This window comes from Cydia splendana, chromosome 12 (genome assembly GCF_910591565.1).
Source record: "Cydia splendana chromosome 12, ilCydSple1.2, whole genome shotgun sequence".
In the NCBI taxonomy this organism is placed as follows: domain Eukaryota; kingdom Metazoa; phylum Arthropoda; class Insecta; order Lepidoptera; family Tortricidae; genus Cydia; species Cydia splendana.
Window position 1 is genome coordinate 11,555,204 of NC_085971.1, and position 16,633 is coordinate 11,571,836.

The following is a 16,633-nucleotide window of genomic DNA, read 5'->3' on the forward strand; positions in this document are numbered from 1 at the left end:
TATTATAAATGCCGGAGATATTTTTGTACAGCTTCAAATCTTCAATTAGTCATAAGAAGATGTGTTTTGCTCGAATAAATAATGTTCCCTGTAGACAAAATTGGTGTCTACTTTAACCCTGAGTTGTTAACCTTTTCGACGCCGAGTCAAACACAAAAGCTGTCACTCGGACGCCACGTCACCCAAGTGTCAAAACTGAATTTGAACTTTATGCATATCTATGTTGCTCTGTGGTCTGTGACCGATTAATCGGTCTTTGGCCTTGAACCTGCGGTGCAGATATATCGGACATTGGCGTCCAAAAGGTTAATGGGCAACTATTTTCCGTACCTACCTATGTTTAATGCACCTGCTAAAATTTTATTGGCATCTGTGTACCTCCCTTTAATATATTGTATTTAGTGAATTCGAAATTACACCCGATTTGTACAATACCCAAGTGAGATGTTATAGTGCAATATAGATGTATTGTTTTACCAAATTTATTTTTTATTTATCTCCCATATTACCAACAATCTTCTATCATAATTTTGCTGCAATGCCAACGACGTCTGATGCCTTGTCACGACAAAATATTCCGACTTTATTCAGAATGTGGTTCCACAGAAGCTAGAAACATCTTCTATTTATGACATTAAACAGGCCGTCTTATAATCAAAGGCTCCAAGTATACCTTCGTTGTCAAACGTTACTTCAACCAATCGCTCTGCTTTCTGGCTCTTTGGACTAGTAGAATTTTTTGGTGGCCTTACGTTCTACGAGTATATGCAGGTATAGGTACCGTATGGCAGTTGGCGCTTACGCTATTATTAACCTTTTCGACGCCGTGTCAAACACAAAAGCTGTCACGCGGACGCCACGTCACCTAAGTGTCAAAACTGAAATTGAACTTTATGCATATGCACATTATGCACGTAGGTCTATGTTACTCTGTGGTCTGTGACCTATTAATCAGTCTTTGGCGTTGAAGCTGCGGTGCGGATATATCGGTTATTGGCGTCCAAAAGGTTAAACGATACTTCAATACTAATGCGGTGTTACGTGACGTAAGTGCCGATCACCATAAGATATATACCCGTAACTTTTACCTGTGGAACGCCACATATCCCATTTATCTTGGTGCATTAGAGCCTTAACACAACAAATAAAACCATTATGTTCTTGTACCATTTATTGCAATAACACAGTCTTACAAAACAATTCAGCAATGACAGCGATAAGACACTAATAAACGATGGTAACTTCATTTCATTATTTTAAGATCACAAAAATTTTGACTGAACTTGCACGCCCCTAAACGATTAATTTGCTAAATGTAGGTACTTAATTAAAATTATATGCGTGTGCAAGTCGACTGGTACTTATGTGGTGGGCGTAAGAAACTATTGCACACTGGTAAATTAAATTAAATACGCTACTAAGCTACGGTTTGTTGTCAGTATACAGTTTACACTAATGTTAGAAACAAATTGTACTTTCCCCAGAATAAAGAAATAAAACAAAAATAATGCTCTCAGCACCAATATTACAAAACTCGTAACATAATCTAAACATAAATTAAAATAATATTTTACACATTATAATACATGTTAAATCCTGTAAGTATAGCTTCTCTAACAATAGACCATTAAAACTCTGCAGAGTATTGAAGTGAACAATGGGCCGTGTTTGTTAGTTTATGATAAGACTTGTCTTAGCTCCTTTGCGCTGCGGAAATCTAGTTAGGTGCATGTGACTAGTGTCATCATTGTACTAACATAAATGCGAATTTTAGCGAGCACAATCGGTCTAAATGCATAACAGATTTTTTTTCTAACATGCTCAATACCCTTTTGATAACAGACTGCCATGTATGCGTTTTCAGTGTACCTAATCCCGGTCTAAATCAAAGCGTACTCAAGTTTATAGCAAACTTGTGAGTAAATATTTTCTACCCCAGCTTTTTTGCAGTATACTTCGTAAAAGGTAAGGATAGTTAAGACCTATAAATTTACGATATTATTAATTAGTTAGACTAAGCTTCTAGATTTGACATGGCGATCGAAAGTGCTCGTATAGTTTTTAGAAACAAATGAAATGAACAGACAGGAATATTATAAAACAACAAATTGAAACATACTACTTCATTCCTATTATGTCCCACCTGTTACTGCTGTTTAATGTAATTCACTATATTAGGTTTAAAATACGATAAACATATTAACAACATTTAAAATACTCTTTTACAATGTCACGGTTAACATAATTCGAATACCTTTGGGTTCAATTGGCGTAAAGGACATTTTGGCGAAAATTAATTATATACCATATAATGTATATATATGGTATATAACTAATTTTCGCCAAAATGTCCTTTACGCCAATTGAACCCAAAGGTATCGAATAACGATGTCACTGGAAAATAAATAACTCAAAATGCTAGCAGCTCAGTGGATAAAGATCTATTGAAACGTTAACTGGACTTCGTTGTAGTTTCAGTCTTGTGTCATTTGGTCCTGAAACAAAAGAAACCACTGCATAAGGTCAAAATTTTACACGTTGACAACAATTTGGTGTGTGACCTTATTCATAAAAGGGCTACAAGTGTGGTCGGTGCCGGGGAGTGGTGTGAATGAGGGCAGTAGCAGTGGGGAGACACTCCTCACTTCGGTCGAACTCGGCTCCGTTCGGCTCAGCACTGCTCCGAGCAATTATTAGGGTTGGCATCACTTGACTTCCTTTTGCGTGGACGACCACAAATAAGATAATCACTTGAATTTTGACAACCCTAAATAGCCGAAAGGGATAGTGCCATATATTAGAAAGGGATAGCATGATTCGACCTTGAACCGTTGTCAACATTCGGGCAGGCCTATGGAACTCTCCGCGCGAGCTCGGATTTATACCTACGATTCTGCTCCCGTTCACGGTAGAAAAGGAAGCCAGTTGGTTGCCACACGCGCTCACGCACGCACGTCACCGCGCGCCGCACTGACAATTTTTACGATAGTTACAAGCTACGTAGGTACTATTGAATTACTTTAATTAAATATTTAGTGTTTATTACGACAAATGTACCTATAGTTAGTTAGATATCTATTTGAAATAGGTAGCTAACTTGGTAAATATTCATTTTATCGACAGTAAGATCTTAATTTTACACCGGAAACCGGTACTCATTTATTATGTTCTGGTTATCTTATAATGAATTGCCTGTAATCATGGGTTCTCTATTATTTTTCTTTATTGCGTAACATTAATCTATATCTGATTTTAAATTACACGAAGTTTTAAAACTAATTCTTTCTGGGTTCATTGCGTGGTTTATAAGACGGCGTAAACACATGCGGTCACTGCAGGGACATATAACCTTTTAAAATGAGTATTTCGCAAACACTACCCTAACCTAACGCATAAACGGAATACTATAAATTATTGCAACTTAACTTGCTTAAATGTAGTTATTTAACGCTATGCTGTTACTCGTATATACTTTATGGCAAGTTCTAATGTTAGTTTGATCAATCGAATTCTTCTTCGGTCTTCACACGTATAAAAATTTCTAAGCGTCGCGTCGGCAACCCTAGCGTTGTGCCGGTGCGCGCGGTGCGGGGAACGGCGCGCTGAAGGTCACTCCATTGTATTTTTGTGTAGGTATCAAACCGGTAGGTATTTGAGTTTTCTTTGAGAGATAAGTATCTGTTCGTAAGAACTATTATATAATCTGTGGTAGTACTATTATTTATTCTGTGGCAGTAGTTACCAGGCTGACGCAACTAGGAACAAAAAAAGGTTTTGTATGGACTTCAGTGACCTAGCCATAGCCAAAAAATACAAAATAAAACGTCACTAAACGTGCTATTTATCTGTCAAGTCGACTGTCAGGTAAGGAATGCTAATCGGTTATTTTTTGTATGGAAATAATCGCGGTTTCGGTTAAAAACCGATTATTTCCATAGAAAAAATAACCGATTTGCATTCCCTACTGTCAGCCACATTGCTTTGTTGCTTGTCATGGCGCTTCGTAGGTTTTATTTAATTTCTTGCAATTTCTTTTTTAAAAGCCTTCGTTATTTTCCAAAACAGTCAAACGTGATAAGAACATACAGTGAGTCAATAGATTTTGTTTAAATGCCACCGAAAACTAAGTTGTTTCAGTGCGAAATATGTGGCAATTGATACGCTCGCGAAAATCGCAAAAAAGGAAGTTTATGGCGAAATTTCCATTAGATGAAGACCGGTAAGTATTGCTTTAGATACTTTTAGCCTTATTTTGGTGTAGCAGGCTATAAACACATCGAAAATTGGATATTTCATATCCACTTTGATAGTGAACTAGTGATGTACTACAAGTATCGATATCAATCAATCAATCAATTTATTTAATTCAGACCATGTCCATAGTGTTAGTATACATTCCCTTAAATATTATGTTAGTACTTAAACCTATACAAAATTATAACAAAATTAATAAATTATAACAACTTATATACTAAGCCTCTGGAGCCCATATGTACATCGTCCCAGTGTTTCCAGAAGGCGCAAGCAGGTGACTCTAACACTAGGCGCAAGAGGCTGTTGGAACTGTCACGCACGCGACGCATCAGAGAGGCAGTTCTATTGCGTATTATCGCACCGAAGCTGTCAGTGTGCGCCTCCGCGAACATTCCGGACGCGCTGCAAAAACGAGGCAGTCCCAACAGCATCCTGAACCCATTGTTGTACTGGACGCGCAGGGCATTGAGGGCTCTTTTAGTATAATTTGTCCACAGGCTGCACGTGTAAAGGGTCTGGCAAAACACGTCATGCTCCCTGGAAACCCCACTGTCTGTTTTGTGATTTATTGAAACGTAATGATGATGTACACAATATGTACTGAATTAGTACATACTTAAAAAAAATTGTACCTCAATAGATCGAGAGTACAATTAACTCAATTCGGACTTGCTGTAGAGTATCTCCCCAGCAACCCCAAAATTTAATTAAAGAAAATTCACGTAAATACTTACTTTTTACCAAAAAAGACGCCTAAATAAATTGTACTGCAGTTTTTAACGTTGATCGAGTTAGCCATGGCTAGTTAAATTACCTAATTGTCGCCAGGACGCAAGCGCCTCCAGCCGACTTCTCAAACGTACGAAACTTTGTATTTTTATATAGGTACAATGAGATACACACATTTTATTTATGTTACGAACTTGGTTTCTGGTGAGAGCTCCAATGTTTTCTTGTCAACAAGCAATGGTGTAGTTGCATTGATCATAAACGTATGTACTTTTTTTTAGTTGTACCTACGTGTTTTTTACATGACATTATTGAAGTATCTTGATAACGTTAAAACGAAGATTAGGTACTTTTATTTTTATTGCTAGGTAGGTACTTATAGGAGTTATAATTCATAAAACCATATTTTTTTATCTCATTTTTAATTGTTTAACGTAAAATATCACATACGACAAGAAAATATAATAAACAAATCGATTGAAAACTATTTTTAAGTTATCTTATTGACAAAATATCATCATCTAAACATAGATAAAAAATATGGTTTTATGAATTATAACTCCTATATTAAGTGCCTACGTAGCAATAAAAATAAAAGTACCTAATCTTCGTTTTAACGTTATCAAGATACTTCAATAATGTCATGTAAAAAACACGTAGGTACGACTAAAAAAAAGTACATACGTTTATGATCAATGCAACCACACCATTGCTTGTTGACAAGAAAACATTGGAACTCTCACCAGAAACCAAGTTCATAACATAAATAAAATGTGTGTATCTCATTGTACCTATATAAAAATACAAAGTTTCGTACGTTTGAGAAGTCGGCTGGAGGCGCTTGCGTCCTGGCGACAATTAGGTAATTTAACTAGCCATGGTTAACTCGATCAACGTTAAAAACTGCAGTACAAATTTTTTTAGGCGTCTTTTTTGCTAAAAAGTAAGTATTTACGTGAATTTTCTTTAATTAAATTTTGGGGTTGCTGGGGAGATGCTCTACAGCAAGTCCGAATTGAGTTAATTGTACTCTCAATCTATTGAGGTACAATTTTTTTTAAGTATGTACTAATTCAGTACATATTGTGTACATCAGCATTACGTTTCAATAAATCACAAAACAGACAGTGGGGTTTCCAGGGAGCATGACGTGGCAAAACGCTTTAAATAGCGTTACTTTGACATTCCCATTACACCGCGCAAACCTGCTATGATATCGACTGCAGCCTAATTTTTTATCAATGTAAATAAAATAAAATGAGTGAATTTCCTGGTATACAACATGACTAATTATTTCTCCGAATATTTTTAGTGGAAAATTATTTATCATCTGTGCATTAATGGAATGGACATTATATTATATATTTTTGGAATCTAGTAATAGGGGATATTACTGCAATGTTCTGCCGCCAGAGTGCAGTACTACCGACTCCAGTAAATTCATAGACTAACTTATACATACTCTGCCTTAAACTGTTTTTTGACAAGTTTTCACGGACAATAAATTATTATGACATTGATGCATCAAGGCGGCTTGTTAACAAGGTCCTAAGTACTGGTAAACGCGAAAATCGAAATTTAGTTATCTGCCTTTTTATCGCTCGAATATGCAAGAGTGATAGAGAGGATAACGAAATTTCGGTTTTCTTGTTTCGCGGTAGACCTCCAGATTGTGACAGATAGTGGTAGTGGCGCTACCTACGCAGAGTTTTGCGTGATATTCTCTATTATTTAAGATTTTAACCTAAAATATAAGAAAAATTATGTGTCTCTGTTTTAATTATTAAATGTTTTCAGATACAGGCAGTGGCGCAATTAAGTTGCAAAGGAAGACTTAATTTTATTATTCAAGAATATTATATTATAGAAAAAAAATCATTTAATCAGGTGAACACACATTTTTCTCTGTTACCTGTGGACCGTTGGACCGTCGGGATGTATTTTAAATTATCTATATTAAATTATTAAAAAAATGTCGTTTTACATATTTTTATTTTAACAAATAAAAATCGTGTTCACATTTAAGTCCAACCATGTATTAGTCCACTAAAAGTCCACACTATATATAACATACGACTTAAATGTGGACTCGATTCTAACCTGATTTCTAGTACGAAAGTTGTTGACAGGGGCCCATGTTTCAACCCTGCCCAATTTATCGATATCGATAAAATACGCAAGCGTGTGGCATACTACACTATTTAAGTCTGTTATGTTGGTACTATTGTTCTTTGACACCTTCGATTGGAACACCAAACATACACAAAGACTAATCAAATCGCTAGTATGGAAGTCCCGTCTCTTAAAACGTAGTGATTATATTCTCTTTGGTAGTTACCGTCAGTGGTAGGACTGCAGATAGGTGGTGGTGGAGGCGAGGTCGCGGCGCAGCCAGGCCGCGTTGAGCCGCACGGTCTCCAGCGCCTGCTGCACGGAGCGCTCGGTGCCGGGCGAGTGGTGTGTGCGGAAGAACTCGTCTATTTCTTGAGCGGCCGACTCAGAGGCAAAGTTCTCGGTGGTAGACTTCACTAGTCGCGCCAGGAGGAAGCCGCCCTGTAAACAGTAATATAGTTGTAGTACACTTCTACAGGATCTACACTTATCCCCTGCGCTGCAGCGATATACGAATTGGGCAGCTTCCAGTGCGCAATCACTCTTTCAATAGCATTGTTTTATCTCGCCGCTGGTAGCCACCTTACAGAATATTGACTCCTGTAAGAATCAGGTTTAAGGAAAGAAATATTAACCTGGTAGCGATCCATGAAGTCCTGCCAGTGGTCCTTGAAGAACTGCCACGCAAGATCGCGGCCGTTCCTGCTGACTGCCACCGACACGATCACGAACACTGTGTCTTGGGCGCGCACTTCATCCTACAATTAAAAAACACAGGATTAATCTTTGACTATCACATTGCGGTCCCACTGCACAACATGAGCAGAGGCACTCCTCTGCTCAGTGCTGCTGCTCTGCTGAAACTAGATCACTGCAATGATGGCCCTGTAGATTACTGATCTAACGAACACGCTTAACTTTTCATCGGCGGAAGTGTAGACCATGATAAGACAGACTCACCGAGACGGCAAAGTCCAGCACACGCTTCAGAAGCTCCGGGTCCTTGACCGCTCCCAGTGCGCGGCTGATGCGGTCCTTCTCCTCGTGCAGGTCTGCAGAGCGGTACAGCTCCAGGAACCGCTGGAATGTGGCCTCGTCCGCGTCCGCGAGCACGGCGCGGTAGCACGCCGAGCGCAGGTCCGCTGGTAATGTCGCCGCGCCCGATACGTGTTTCTCGAATCTGAGAATACAAATATTAAATGGTCACTTAGCTATCTGATCCAAGAACTGCTAAATTCATAGGATATAAAGTTTTGTAGGTATGTATAAAGTTGTACAATAGTACATTATTGTCGAGGCTCGGAAGTAGCTACTTGCAGGTTGAGGATTCGTTTTAAACGGACGACCTTGGGAGTCCGTTTAATTGAATCCGAAGCCAGCAAGTAGCCTTCCAGCCGAGTCATATATAGTGCTTTTCTCAAAAATGGTGCAAGAAATATAAATATCATAGAAATATTTTACAAAAGCAACTTTCTTACGTATATATTTTCACAGAAAAAAGTAGAAACAATTGAAAAAATTAGCTTTGCCGCCTTTTTATTTTTTTAATAAAAAAATAGAAGTGTATTTTTCTGCAGAAAATACGCCAACCTATTTGAGACAGCTAAATAGTCGCGGTACTAATCATCTGTTTGGCTGTTTAATGGGCCTGTGCCTTCATTTGATATGGCCATTTCAACTTTTAAAAAGTTTGGAACTCGACAAATAATGGAATTTGTATGCAACATTGCAGTCCCAAAATCGAGACTGCAATGTTTTTAACTTTTTAATTTTTGACTGACCATAAACTACGCGCTTCGCAACCTATTTTTTAAACGGCAAAGTCGACTTTGCCGTCCATTTTTGAGAAAAAAAGTATAAGATAATATTTGTCCGCAGTTAATTGTAAGGCCGACTTGCACCATTCCACTAACCCAGGGTTAAGCGGTTAAACTGTTAACCCAGTGTCAAATTGTACTGGTAACCATGGTAACTCCAGGTTTAACCGGTTAACCCCGGGGTTAGTGGAATGGTGCAAGTGGCCCTAAGTGTATTAATTGATGTGCGAAATGCGAAATTTGCTACCACAAACCGCATCAATGAGTTCTAAATTTTCTAATAGTTGAAAAACCGCAAATGTTCTTAAAAAGAGGCGCCACAAGTACATTGACTCGGCGTATGGATACTATTCTTAGAGCGTAATAGTCAGCAATCAATCTTTTCACAAAATTTCTCATATAGGTATGTACAGTCAAGTGTAAAAATATGGGTGCAAAAATATGTCCCATAGCTCTTATGTCAGCGAATTATGAACTATGGGACATATTTTTGAGTAAGTTGTCTACACCCATATTTTTACACTTGACTTTGAAGTTGACCAAAAGACGATGGTACTTCTAAAAAGCTAAATAGGTATAAAGTTAATTCATTTTATTTACAAACTAAACGCAACATGATATTACCCATAGCTAATTAAATACATATAGTTATATTATATTATTTATGTCGGTATAACTTACTTATGCAAGAATAAACTGCATAAAACCACAAGGAAAAAGTGTTGCGGTTGAACCAATTTCGTTATCTATTGCAATTAATAACAGTCAAGTGGCTTTATTTACTTTAGTTATCATTATCACCAAGAGGAAATCCCACAATATTAACTATATTTAACCAAATGCGTCACTGCACAATGTGTAGCAATGTCAAATGTAATTTTTAGCCAGTAAAGTACACTTTTATATTTCCATGTATTATGTATATACATAAAATCTGCATAAAATAATGAAAACCCTTTTTTAGTCCTCTTTAAAAACGTTCATGGCTTGGGGGATAATATGGCTTAAAGGAGTCGCATCCAGGCTATAATTGTAAAAAAAAAATGGGGTATAATATTGATAAATGATGAATAAAATAAATGAAGGAAGCTCACCGATTCTTAGCCTCCTTGATGGTGTCCGGGTCCTCGAAGCTAATCATTTTGTTAAGCACGAGACTCCTCAACAGGGTGTCCAGATGACTCTCCTTATCCTCCGCGTCCCAGCCCAGGCGCTTAGTGACCGGCCCGAACAGCTGCCGCCCATAGTTCTTAAGCGGCTTGTCTAGTGCCGTGTGGGAGAACAGCGCGCTCAGTTTGGACATGCAGTTGGAGATTGACGACCAGACGGTGAAGTTGTTCTCGTTGTTGAATGCCTCCATGAGTTTCAGGGACTGTAACAAGTGTCGCGTGATAAGTTTGAGTAAGACTATAATTTCTAAAGTTTGTTCCTGTTGATACTGCTTAATTTGCATACATGCGCCTGAGGAAGTTTATGTTTTGCATGTAGTAAATGCCGGCTAGCCGTCTGACAGAATGCAAAGTTGTTTTTTTCCGCTCATTATATATCTATACATGGTATTTCCACTAACACAAGGGAAGTGAAGTATAAAATAAATAAATTATAAGCGAAAGTTCAACTTGATATGCAATTCTCCTCGTCTCGGCTGGATAACATTGGCGTGTTAGTTGATATATTTGTGCGTGAACTCACGAAAACTGTATAAAATATGCACAAAATAAATGGTTGAATTTTGTGTGCTGCTGTAGGATAGGCTGTTTTAATACCAAATAAGTTAATAACGAGTGGCTTTGTGAGCTGTAGATCTCGCGAGTCCTAATCCGCCATTTTGAAAAAAAATCCAAAAACTTAATCGACATAAAAAACATATAATTATCGAATCTGCTCACAAAATTTCACGAGACTCGGTTAATAAATGCGATGTAGAAGAGTCAGACATACGAAAGCACTTTTGCTCATGCAGAAGGGGTGACGCTTCGCTCGCACTTGTTGTCGCGAACATCGCGAACCGGCTAATAGTTGCCAGCGTCATGGAGTAGATGGCGCTCGCAGTCACGTTTAAGGTAAATAACCGCTTCTAGGTTATGGTGATTTTTTAAGGGAAAGACAAGAGGGTAGACGCCGAACGACAGTAAGAAAAGGAGGTTATGTGCGAACAGATCTACGGAGGGAGAATTTTGCTTTGGGACCAATCAACGGCTTTCTTATGGTGTTATTAGATTAATGATGTGTCTCCTGTAAATTGTGACCAACGTATATAAGTATTCAGAGTGAACAGTGATCCGAGGGAATTGTTGATGGATAATTTGAACTTATGGTAAACTTAATAGTGTGAGGAATGGGGTCGCTATAAGGGGAGGTATGGAAGCGACTATCAATCTCAAGAAACCAGGTGGTTAATCAGGTGAAACTAATTTTATATGTAGGTAATAAAGTAGGCCACCAGCAATGAGTGAATCGTCATCTCACTAACGTCCAGGTTTCATATAGGTATGTAGTATGATTACATATTGCTAACCAGTATCAGTAAAGGCATCATCTCATTCGATAGGTTAACAAGTGTAGAGCTTGACGACATGGTGGAGGTGCTGGGATTTTTTATGCACATGCACTGTAATCATCATCAAAAGTAACATAATATGAAAAGTCAATTTATATATGCACGCACAACTAAAGAGTTACATTTTTTGGTTTGTTCAGTTCAATTTAATGTTTTATTTCAGACATGAAATGAAGCCCATATTTATGTAATCCTATTCTTGCAAAAAGGTGTTAAGCAGGCGAATATGTTAGTGGTTCACCGGAGCACATATGCAATTAAGTGCCTACATTTTATTGAGCATTCTTGCTCTTTGATATTACAAGAGATTGCAAAATGTCAGTAAATATATATATATATATATATATATATATAGTTTATAAAAAAAATAGGTATCTAAATACAAAAATTTCCTTGGTATATTATTTAGTTAAATGCAAAATAGTTTCTAAAATTCTACTTGGAATACAAAATACTAAAAAGCTCGCTTAAATCTTTGAAAGCAGTGTGTTAATCAATCAGTCCTATAGAGCAAATTTGGAGTTGATTCCACATGTTAAGCAGTAGAATGGAATTTCAAGTGATGGTTTTAAATGATAAAAATATTTGAAAGCATTCAGTTATATATTTAACGTTTTACAGCCAGTATTTGTCACTGGTTGATGTGATAAAAATGTTTGTGTCACCATCAGGGCAGCAAAGTTTGTTTTTAACCCACGTGCCTTGAAACACTCGCAACGCTCAGGATTCGAACATTTCTATGTTATAAGAATGAGAGAGTGACTAAGATTGTCACATCAGAAAAGATAGTACAATATTGGTATGTTTACTATAAATTCTGTCAGAGAGGTGTTTATAATCAGTTTTTAAACACTAACTTGGTAACACTACCTTCAACAAGAGCCATGGAACTGCTTAAGTCTCAGATTTCATTACGTTGGTTGGTTGCGTTGGTTACAACCATTACGTACATTTTTCATTAAACATGTCTAAAAACGTGGGGGACGAAACGGACATTTAACTCAAGTTTTAACGCCCGAAGCAGTAGAAACTTTACACTTATCAGCAATAATCCAATAGAAACTGAAATACATATATGTCATGTATCAAAGAAAAGGTGAAGAAGCCCTCGAATGGCAATATTTGATAAAAGTAACTTGTTTTTTTCTCAAAGTTGTGACTAATCTTATTGTTCTCTTAAATATCGTCGGTATACTTCTAAAACATGATAACTACGTGAAACATAGTTTCGAGAAAACGCGAGTTGAAAGTTTGATCCTCAAATAAAAGAATTTAGAAACGCGTTTTGCAAATTTACTTTCACACTTAAAATTTTTGGATATTAAAATTGTCTATAAATTGATAAAGGGTGATATTTATAAACCGAAAAATATAAAATATTGGTCGACAAAAACATGGCATGTGTTAGTTATCATGTTTTACCTGTATAAAAATGGACTGATTTTTGTGTATTTGTTTATAATCATATAAAAAATATTTACATATAATTAAAAAAAATTACAGTGATAAAAAATACTAGTTCACACAGCATTATAAGCAAATTCTAAAAACTAACGTAGAAATAAAAAGTAATAAATTACATGCAACGTGTTATAATTTACAGGTAAACAGTTATAAGTGATTCTAATATATATTTATTTTTTCCTCCTTTATTGAAGAAACATACGACAATACACTCGTTATTAAATAAATTACTTAAAAAAATTATGATACTGATTTTGTTAGCGTTTACCGAGCATATTTAAATCTTTTTTAAGTGAATTTAATATTATCTAGTTGTATAACAGATCGCGTATTGAAAGAAATGTCTACACGTAAATAGTAATGAATAATGTTATAATATTTTACCAGTTGCTATAACTAGGTTCTTAATTATAGGTACATTCAGGCAAAACATGGTAACGTTACTTTATATATTTTGCATGACCAGTTTTATGAGATATGTTGTTTTAAATACCCTTATTATTTTTTACGTGTACACTATATTTAATTTCCTGTCTGTTAGTACTTTTTTACACTCTATAACTTTGTAAATAATAAACATAAATTTAGAAATGTCACATATATATTTAAAACAATAAAATGTGAACAAAACTGTATAAACAACTCATTTTTGTCAATTTTGTCAGTTATCATGTTTTGGAAGTATACCGACGATATCATATGATTGGTACCGTTACCATACCTGCTCATGCCTAACAAGACAACAGTTGAACAGGTTTATATATAATCTATATTTAGGTGTATATTATGATTATGTTCACAAGAAAATGGTTTCATTTTGATATTTATTCTGTTTGATGATGTAGTTGACAAGTTGCTTTACTTGTTTAGATTTAGTTACCTGACCAATCTTTGATAAAATCATGCACTAATAAAAATTTACGACATTTTGAAAAATAACAGTCTTTAATGATTCACGGTTAAGGGAAAGGTAATCACGGTTCATATCCCGGTCGATATAAATATGTTTTGAATTAAAATTTGCTGGTCGATTTGTGAACCAGCATGGATTCTTTCAAACAGCGACTTTATCACCTGAGCTAGAAGATTCAAATTATGCAGTTGATCAACAATTTAACATTACTAATTACATCAGTTTTTAAATTGGGTTCTTAAGTGACGATTATGACCTTTTTCGTAATTTAATTCAATGTAAGACATAAATGAAATCGCATAAATGATTAGATCTGTTAAAATAATTACATTCGATTTTTTTGGCATGTATGCCTTTGCAATTTTGTTTGTAACGTTGCAGGAGTTAAGATCTTAATATTAAAATACTTCACATAGTAGATTACTACCAGTCGCTCACACCAATCTCAGGATCCTGCTTTCAGTCTCAGATCAGAGATCAGTTAGTTTAGCACAGATATCAATGAATGCTCAGACCAGTCCCAGGATCATATTATTAATCAGCTCAGCACAAACATTGATGAATGCTCAGACCAATCTCAGGATCAAATTATTAAACAGCTCAGCACAAACATTGATGAATGCTCAGACCAGTCTCAGGATCCTGTTCTTTACCAGCTCAGCACAAATACAGATGAACAATCAGATCAGTCTCAGAAACGGTGACTCAGCACATTTCTACATCATCAGAAATTGTACGAAATCTCAGGTCATGCCGATTCACAGCGCCGAAGCCGAAAGAGGCATTCAGAGGATGAACAGCTCATTACATACATTATTATTCACATCAGTGTTCTTATCATCTAATTGTTGATTTATTTGCATGTTTGCCTATGGAGATCTAATTTCAATTAAAAGAGTAGCTTTTTCCTGCGGGGCGGGAGTATCGCGAACATCGCGAACCGGCTAATAGTTGCCAGCGTCATGGAGTAGATGGCGCTCGCAGTCACGTTTAAGTTAAATAACCGCTTCTAGGTTATGGTGATTTTTTAAGGGGAAGACAAGAGGGTAGACGCCGAACGACAGTAAGAAAAGGAGGTTATGTGCGAACAGATCTACAGAGGGAGAATTTTGCTTTGGGATCAATTCAACGGCTTTCTTATGGTGTTATTAGATTAATGATGTGTCTCCTGTAAATTGTGACCAACGTATATAAGTATTCAGAGTGAACCGTGATCCGAGGGAATTGTTGATGGATAATTTGAACTTATGGTAAACTTAATAGTGTGAGGAATGGGGTCGCTATAAGGGGAGGTATGGAGGCGACTATCAATCTCAAGAAACCAGGTGGTTAATCAGGTGAAACTAATTTTATATGTAGGTAATAAAGTAGGACACCAGCAATGAGTGAATCGTCATCTCACTAACGTCCAGGCCTCATATAGGTATGTAGTATGATTACATATTGCTAACCAGTATCAGTAAAGGCATCATCTCATTCGATAGGTTAACAAGTGTAGAGCTTGACGACACTTGTCTCTCGCTCGGCCAATAACGTGGTATTAGCTATGAGCTCACCTCGTGCGTGTGCGTGTGTCCGGCCTGCACCAGCGCGAAGCAGTCGTCGAGCAGCCCGAGCCGGTCGAGCGGTGGCAGCGAGCCGTCGCGCACCGCGCCCACCAGCTGCGCCAGCATGCCGGCCTCATACCGAGTCCGGTAGTAACCCACCTGTTGCAATTATTCATATTAAAACGTCGTTTACTCTTTGTCAATTTATACCTATATTCATAAACGGCCTACAAGCCTCCTTTAGTTAATTTATGTTTTATCTCTTCTTACTAACACATAAGTCAAAATAACAGATTAAAACAAACTTGGATAAAAAAAGAATTTTGTGGAAAACGAATATTTCCTAATTTGTATATCATACCGTATAATCCGTACATTGCTAAAATTTGTCGAAATATTGTGGTATTGATAAAATATTATTATCAGTTCATTGACCCAACCACATTCAGACCCAAAAGGGTAATTGGCTACATTTCACTGTTTGTTACGACACAAACATGATTTAAAAGCAGGTTCATATCTTGCTTTCATATCCTATTTATCAGACTGCACACTGATACGGCAATAGATACCTAAACCGACATTCAATCGATTTCCTTTCCTTTCCTTTGTTTCTTTTCTTCTTTTCCTTTGTTTTTGCTAATGTTACTAACAGTGGCAGAAGGAAGGAGTGTTTTTAAGTTTATGTATGTATGTTTCTCAGAAATCTGATTCTCTTTAAATTTGACCTATTGAAAAACAATCTAAACTAGGTACAAAGGGAGAAAATATGTGGAAAATTATAATTTTTATCCATCATTAAAAAATATATATACATGTATATTAGTAAACTTACTGTGCCAGGGTTTAATTTAACCCATGAAGACTCTGAAACATTTTCTAGGACAACTTCTTGGGTTCGTTTTTCCAAAACTGTAGACAATGCCACCTGAGAACAAAACAGTCATTGTATAAACACCATGTGCACTAAGTAGGACACATCTTAATTAAGGCTATCTAATTAAAAACAAGCCATGGCTTGTTAATTTAATATGTACCTACAATACAATATTTGCGGGAAATGGAAAATATTACAATATCAGGTAAATATAAATCATTTTAAGCAGCGTCTGCCCCCAGAGCAACTACGCCTAATGCAACATTTAATACCTATCTAATGCACACCTCGAATAACAACAGCTGATATAAATGAACTATAGTAGAAGAGCCGGCCGCAAAATTTTTAACCGACTTGATA

At 36.6% G+C, this 16,633-nt stretch overlaps 1 protein-coding gene and 1 long non-coding RNA gene across 2 annotated transcripts in view; both read right to left on the bottom strand.

Annotated features, from left to right (window-relative positions):
• Positions 1 to 1,153: 1,153 nt before the first annotated feature.
• The window catches only part of LOC134795578 (uncharacterized), a 194,129-nt gene continuing 178,649 nt past the window's right edge, over positions 1,154 to 16,633 (bottom strand). The window contains exon 2 of the long non-coding RNA XR_010144825.1: positions 1,154 to 1,869. This is a non-coding gene — a long non-coding RNA (uncharacterized LOC134795578). The remainder of the gene's footprint in view (positions 1,870 to 16,633) is intronic.
• LOC134795509 (puromycin-sensitive aminopeptidase) overlaps positions 1,154 to 16,633 on the bottom strand; it is a 35,270-nt gene continuing 19,790 nt past the window's right edge. The window contains exons 6-13 of the mRNA XM_063767376.1: positions 16,232 to 16,324; positions 15,406 to 15,555; positions 10,007 to 10,284; positions 8,056 to 8,275; positions 7,731 to 7,853; positions 7,322 to 7,536; positions 2,383 to 2,495; positions 1,154 to 2,243 (exon numbers count right to left, since the gene is read on the bottom strand). Coding sequence (XP_063623446.1) covers positions 7,324 to 7,536; positions 7,731 to 7,853; positions 8,056 to 8,275; positions 10,007 to 10,284; positions 15,406 to 15,555; positions 16,232 to 16,324 — 1,077 coding nt within the window. The 3' untranslated portion in view covers positions 1,154 to 2,243; positions 2,383 to 2,495; positions 7,322 to 7,323. The remainder of the gene's footprint in view (positions 2,244 to 2,382; positions 2,496 to 7,321; positions 7,537 to 7,730; positions 7,854 to 8,055; positions 8,276 to 10,006; positions 10,285 to 15,405; positions 15,556 to 16,231; positions 16,325 to 16,633) is intronic.